Here is a 6915-nt window from a genome sequence, read left to right as displayed (position 1 = left end):
ATAAGGGACCCGTGGGTCCCCCAAACATAATGAGGTGACTGATTCCAGAAAGAGGTAAGGAGTGCTGGGTCCACAGACAGCCACTGCAGTAACATCAGTCTGTTTTTCTTAGCTAGGTTGGGGAAAGCATATTTGACTCTGGGTTCAAGGAGAGATTTGGGGAGTGGTAATCACAAGAACTCTTGGTGGTGTGAGCCCTGCAGCATGGCAGCCAGCGGGGAGCTAAGAAGAGCAGCAGCCTGGAGGGGCCTTTCAGGAGGGGCCAGGGAAGAAGTGGGAAGGAGGCCAGGGCATCTAACAGTTAACAAGATGTCAGTCAAGTTTTACTAAAAGCTTTCCCCTAGGACTGACGCTAAAGCTGAAGCTCCAGTACTTTGGCCACCCCTAATTCAAAGAGCTGACTCATCGGAAAAGACTCTGATGCTGGAAAAGCTTAAGGGCAGGAGGAGAAGGGGACAACAAAAGATGAGATGGTTGGATGGCATCACTGACTCAATGGATATGAGTTTGTGCAAGCTCCTAGAGACGGTGATAGACAGGAAAGCCTGGTGTGCTGCAGTCCGTGGGGTCGAAAAGAGTTGGACACGACTGAGCAGCTGAACAACACAAGCAACTGTTAGTGATACTTTGGAGCAAATAAAGGGGAGAGCGCTGTGACCTCGTGGGGTGAGAAGATAGAGAACAGATAGGGAATGGTGGAAGTGACCATGAAAATGGCAGAAATGATCTCCAGAGCCAGTGGTGATAGGTGACCATGGTTGGGATTGCAGGATGTAGTCATGACGTCAAAGGTTCATTGGCCACCAACTATGTGTCAGGCAGTGTTCTGAACATGTCCCACACATCAACTGGTTTGTTTCTCAACACTCAGAGGTAAGTCTTATTATCACCCCCATTACAGAGATGAGGAAACTGAGGCACAGAGAGGTTAAGTGACTTGCTCACAACACACAGTTCTAAGTGGCAGAGCTGAGATTTGAACCCAGGCCCTCTGGCTCCTGAGCTTCCCAGGTGGCGAAAGTGGTAAAGAACCAGCCTGCCAATGCAGGAGATGTAAGAGACACCAGTTTGATCCCTGGATCAGGAAGATCCCTTGAAGTAGGAAGTGGCAACCCAATCCAGCATTCTTGCCTGGAGAATCCCATGGACAGAGGAGCCTGGTGGGCTACCATCTATGGGGTCGCAGGGAGTTGGACACGACTGAAGTGACTTAGCACACACGCATGCCTCTGGCTTCTGACCCTGCCACCTGCCTCATGTGAGGGTTTGGTCTTGGCAATTCTATAGGAAGAAAACCTGTTTATAACCCCTCTTTGGTGGGAATACAACCAGGACACAGACAGTATCTTTTGGTCCATCTGGAGGGAAAGATCCCAGAGGGCTGAAGCTCATCTAGTGTCACAGAGGAGATGAGACTCTGTTAGGGCAGGAGACCCCCCTGTCTGCTGAGAGTGGACAGGCTTATGGGATGAAAACTGGTGAATTTTGGCCACTTGAAGCCAATTTTTCCCATTTGTCTCAACAGCTCTAAGATGGGAGGATAGATAAGCCCCAGGCTGAGGCACTGCAGCTGGTCTCCTGTTAATGCTTTGAGATGGGGTCCCAACAGGAGCACTGGGTCCTGATTCTGTGCATTCTTGTGGATTTCCTGGCCTGACACAAGTGTGGAGAAGGCCCTCAGTTTAGAGGAAGGACAAAGGAAGGAGACGATGCCAGCTGGATGCCATCTTGGCTGAGTGATGGGGGCCCACTCCAGGATAAAATATGAGGATCTTGGGCTAGAAAAACAACCTGGAAAACTACCCCTATATGAGCAACTTAAGTTGCCCCTGGTCTTCTCTGGTGGCTCAGTGGTAAAGAATCTGCCTGCAATGCAGGAGACGCAGGTTTGATCCCTGGCTCGGGAAGATCCTCTAGAGAAGAAAATGGCAACCCACTCCAGTATTTTTGCCTGAGAAATCCCATGGATAGAGGAGCCTGGTGGGCTACAGTTCATGGGGTCACAAAAGAGTCGGACACAACTGAGCAACAGAACTGCCGCTATTGCGTGCAGCTCACTCTGGGTTTACCTGTGTGCTCTTCCACACGTACTTTTTTTCTCCCATATGTTCTCTCCTCCATTTTAGACAATCCTCTTTAACCACACCCACCAACTCTCAGGAAGGAAACTGAGCCCCTCCTACTCCTATAAGTTTGTATTCCACTGACCGATCTCCAGTCCCCTATGCTTGTTTACAACGACTGGTACCCCAGGATGAGAAGATTAGTCCTGCTGGGGTGACCTAGAGTGGGACTTCCTATCACCCCAGATCAGGGAAAATATGTCCTCTTAAGGAAGTGGCAAATGGTGAAGACACAGTCAAAGTACATGTGGCTTTCTCCTGCTGCTGCTGCTGCTACTAAGTCGCTTCAGTCTTTCTCCTAATAGACTTTAAAAAATACTTATTTATTTTAAAAATATTTGGTTGCAGGATCTTTAGTTGCAGAATGTGGGATCTAGTTCCCTGACCAGGGATCAAACCTGCGTGCCCTGCACTGGGAGTGCAGAGTCTCAGCCACTGGACCACTTAGGAGGGAAATCCCCTCCTAGGCAATTTTGTTGTTGTTCAGTCACTCAGTTGTGTCTGACTCTTTGCAACCCCATGGACTGCAGCGTGCCAGGCCCCCGCCCCCGCCTGCCATCCCTCATTATCTCCCAGATTTCACCTAAGTTCATGTCCATTGAATTGGTGGTGCTATCCAACCATCTCATTCTCTATCTTCTCCTTTTCCTCCTGCCTTCAATCTTTCCCAGCATCAAGGTCTTTTTCAATGAGTTCACATCATGTGGCCAAAGTATTGAAGCTTCAGCTTCAACATCAGTCCTTCCAATGAGTATTCAGGGTTGATTTCCCTTAGGGTGGACTGGTTTGATCTCCTTGCAGTCCAAGGGACTTTCAAGAGTCTTCTCCAGCACCATAATTTGAAAGCATCAATTCTTCGGTGCTCAGCCTTCTTTATGGCCTTGGTGTACTTAATGATCAAGATCAAACTGAGGAAGAGGAGGAAAGAGCTCAGTTTGAGAAAAGGCAGGCCAGGGTTCAAGCTCAACTGATAGCAGTTGCTGTCAGCCATGTTTTGCAACCTCAGGACAACCCAGTGTTCAGGAAGATTCACCCATCCATCTGGAGGTAAAACCAACAAGGCGGAATGCTTCAAATGTAAGTCAACTTGCCACCAGGCCTGTGGATGCCAGGAGCCCCCCGGGCCATTCTCAGCCTGCAAAGAGACCAGGCTCTGGAGAAGGGAGTGACCTCAGTCCCAGATGGGAAAGGAGGGAGCTTCTGCTCCTGAAATGGCTATGCTGAACAGCTAAGGTGCCCCCAGGGATTCCAGCAGCTCCCTTCTTCCCCCAGGAGATGTCTATCTCCATCGAGGAATCCTGCATGGTCCTTTTCTTTTTTTTTGCACAGAATACAGGAAATTATTTCCCTGAACAGGGATGGAACCTGAGTCCCCTGCATTGGAAGTGGAAAGTCTTAAACAATGGATCACCAGGGAATTCTCCCTGGGTGGTCTGTAACAGAGCAGATAAGATTAATTTTAAAAATTGTTCTGAAGGAGTTTGGGTTTTTTGTTTATTTTATTTATTTATTTTTGGCTGCACCGGGTCTTTGTTGCTGCACGTGGGCTTTCTCTAGTTGTGGTGTGTGGGCTTCTCACTGCAGTGGCTTCTCTTGTTGCAGAGCACAGGCTCTAGGGTGCCTGTGCTTTAGTAGTTGTGACCCATGGGCTTAGCTGCCCCCTGGCATGTGGAATCTTCCCAGACTAGGGATCGAACCCCATGTCCCATGCATTGGCAGGCAGATTCTTAACCACTGGACCAGCAGAGAAGTCCAGAAGATCAATTTTTTAATCAATACCGGAGCCATTTATTCCATCCTGATTTCTCAAAATGGGCCTCTTTCCTCTAAATTTGCTCCGTAACTGGTGTCAGTGGGAAACCTTGAACCCATAACTTCACTGTGCCTCTCACTTGCCAATTAGAACAGTGTTTGATCTCACATGCCTTTCTAGCTCTTCCTGAGCATCCTACACCACTCCGGGGGAGACTTTCTGGATTCCCTCTGGGCCATGTTAGGGTTAAGAGGGGCCTTGGACAGCCCCTTATCTGAGGGGTAGAGCAAAGGCCTGTTCACAGAGTGATCTTCAACGCTTGTCTTTTTAATCTGCTTGTTAAGTTTGCTTTTTCCAGGTTACAGCAATTCAAGATGATGGTGATAGAGGGATTCCAGTGATTCTCTGAAACCAATCCTGACTCTCCAAACCAAACCAAACAGCAGAAGCTGTGCTGGGGCCCCTTGACAAGAGTGTTCCATGGCCCCAATTAGGTAGGGTGTATAAGCCCAATGTCAGCCTGAAGAAGCTACAGAAGATAGACCATTGTCCATCATCCTCCCAATAAGATTTGGGGGGTCCACGTCTCTCAGGAGGAATCTGAGACAGAGGATCAGGCCCCAGGCCGAGCAGCTGCAGCTGGTCTCCTGCTGATGCTCCAAGATAGGATACCAGCAGGAGCAGTGGGCTCTGATTCACTGCATTCTTATGGGTTTCCCAACTCAGTGCATGCACAGAGAAGGCCTTCCGTCTAGGGCAAGGACAAAAGGAGGGAGAAGACACAGGCTGGAATCCAATCTTGGTTGAGAGATGTGTGCCCATACCAGGACCATATATGGAGATGACTGGCCAGAAAAAAAAACAACCCTAATAACTGTCCCTATTCAAGCAACCTAATCCGCCCCTATTGTGCTCAATCCCTGTTGCTCTGCTATAAGTGCTTTGTTCCTAATAAACACTTTTATCTTTTTCATTATTCTTGGTCTCTTCACTGAATTCTTTCTTCAAAGAAGACAAGAACCAAAGTCCTTCTTCCAGCCATTCCACCAAGCTCCATCATCCTTTTGGGAAAACACTGCTCCACTGAGCCCTGAGCCACAGATGGGCAGGATGGGGTGTCATGGCCACTGGTGGGCCTGGCTCCCCATCTAGGACAAGTAGGTGCAGAGCAGCCCCTCCATGGTCAACCTGGGGCAACCAAGTTGAGGTCTGCCTTGTAGAGGAGGGGAGAGACAGGAGTCCTGAGGGCTCAAAGTCCCTTTAGGTGACAGGGGGAAAATGGCGAGGGACAGACAGTGGGGCATGCACAAGATAGATAGATACAGAGAGAGAAAGAGAATCAGGAAGAGGTGCAAAGAGAGAAACGGAGGTAGCAGGAGATATAGAGACACAGATACAGATAAACAAAAAATGGAGAAAAGACAAAATGAGCCAAGAAAGATGGACAGAAAGAGACATGGAGGCCAAAATAGAAAAGAGAGTTATGATGGCAGGTAGAGAGAGAAACTGTCAGATGGAGAGACAGAGAGACACAGAGGTAAAGACGTCTCCCTCCCCAAACCTGCCTTCCTCCCTCCCACAGAGGGAGGCACGCAGGGACAAGCTGGCAGAGACACGCCCTCTACACTGACCTCCTTCTAGGCACTCCCACAATGGCATCTGGTCCTTTCTCAGCTCTGCCCATCTTCCAAACCGACTGCTGGCCAAGCCCATTAAGCTGCTACCCTGGCCACACCTGAAGGGCCCACGCCTTGAGGCAGAAACCACTGAAGAGGCGTCCTTGCTCCCTGGAACCCCAAACCCTCAATTAGTATTAATGAGGGAAGGTTCTTCACTGCTTAAAGACCCCCATCTGCATTCAGATAGAGGGGAGGCCCCGCCCCCATGACTCAGGAGGTTAAAGGGCCCAACGCCAGCCTGTGAGCCCACAGTGTCCGGATGGCGTGTGGCAGCAGGAGAGTCACCATCCAGTTGGTTAACGAGGAGACGGGGCCTGAAACCAAGGGCCCAAAGCTCTTTCGGGGCCAGAACTACAAAGCAATCCGAGCAGCCTGCCTGGATGAGGGGATCCTGTTCCGAGACCCCTACTTCCCTGCTGGCCCTGATGCCCTTGGCTATGACCAGCTGGGGCCCCACTCGGAGAAGGCCAAAGGGGTGGAATGGAAGAGGCCCCACGTAATGTGTGGATGGGGTTTGGGCTCCTGGTCTGAGGGAGGAGGGGGCTGAGGACTGGGTTCCTGGTCTGAGGAAGGAGGGAGTTGGGAGCTGGGCCTCCTGGTCTGAGGGAGGAGGGGGTTGGGAGCTGGGCCTCTGGTCTGAGGGAAGAGGTTGGGATCTGGGCCTCTGGTCTGAGGGAGGAGAGGGTTGGGAGGTGGGCTCCTGGTCTGAGGGAGGAAGGGGTTGTGAGCTGGGCTCCTGGTCTGAGGAAGGTTGTGAGCTGGGTTCCTGGTCTGAGGGAGGAGGGGCTGAGGACTGGGCTCCTGGTCTGAGGGAGGAAGTGTCACTCTGGGACCACCTCAGAGCACAGTCAGCCATCCTGTGTCAGGGGAGGCCCAGAGAAGGCCCAGGAAAGCCAAACGCCTGCCCCAGGCTTTACAAGCCTCTCATGGGGCTGGAGGTGCTCATTACTCCAGAGCTGTGAGGGCAGGAGGGGACCCAGGAATCTCACCTCCTGGCTTCTCCTTCCCTCCCCTTCCTGGCTGAGGCCTGGAATCCCTCATCACCCGCAGGAGTTTTGCACTGAGCCCCAGTTCATCTGTGAGGACATGAGTAGAACAGACGTGTGTCAGGGGAGACTGGGTGAGACCTCTGAACCCATGTTGAGCCCCCAGATCCCGCAAGTCACAGTGGGACACTGCAGCCGGCCTGCCTCAGCCTCCCTGCCCCACCCCACGCCACCATTCCCCCTCCATCCCCCTCTCAGCCTCTCCCCCTTGTGCCTTCTTTCCCCACTCCCTTAATCCCAGCCTTTCCTCCCAGGTAACTGCTGGTTTCTTGCGGCCGCTGCCTCCCTCACTCTGTAACACCGACTCCTGTCCC

At 51.4% G+C, this 6915-nt stretch overlaps 1 protein-coding gene across 1 annotated transcript in view; it reads left to right on the top strand.

Annotated features, from left to right (window-relative positions):
- Positions 1-5814: 5814 nt before the first annotated feature.
- CAPN12 (calpain 12) overlaps positions 5815-6915 on the top strand; it is a 13868-nt gene continuing 12767 nt past the window's right edge. Inside the window, 3 exon segments of the mRNA XM_010849315.1 lie at positions 5815-6051; positions 6606-6675; positions 6856-6910. Of these exon segments, the coding sequence (XP_010847617.1) occupies positions 5815-6051; positions 6606-6675; positions 6856-6910 (362 nt within the window).

This window comes from Bison bison, unplaced genomic scaffold (genome assembly GCF_000754665.1).
Source record: "Bison bison bison isolate TAMUID 2011002044 unplaced genomic scaffold, Bison_UMD1.0 scf7180017864280, whole genome shotgun sequence".
Classification (NCBI taxonomy): domain Eukaryota; kingdom Metazoa; phylum Chordata; class Mammalia; order Artiodactyla; family Bovidae; genus Bison; species Bison bison.
The sequence above is the reverse complement of the archived record's forward strand: the minus strand, read 5'-3'. Positions and strand labels throughout refer to the sequence as shown.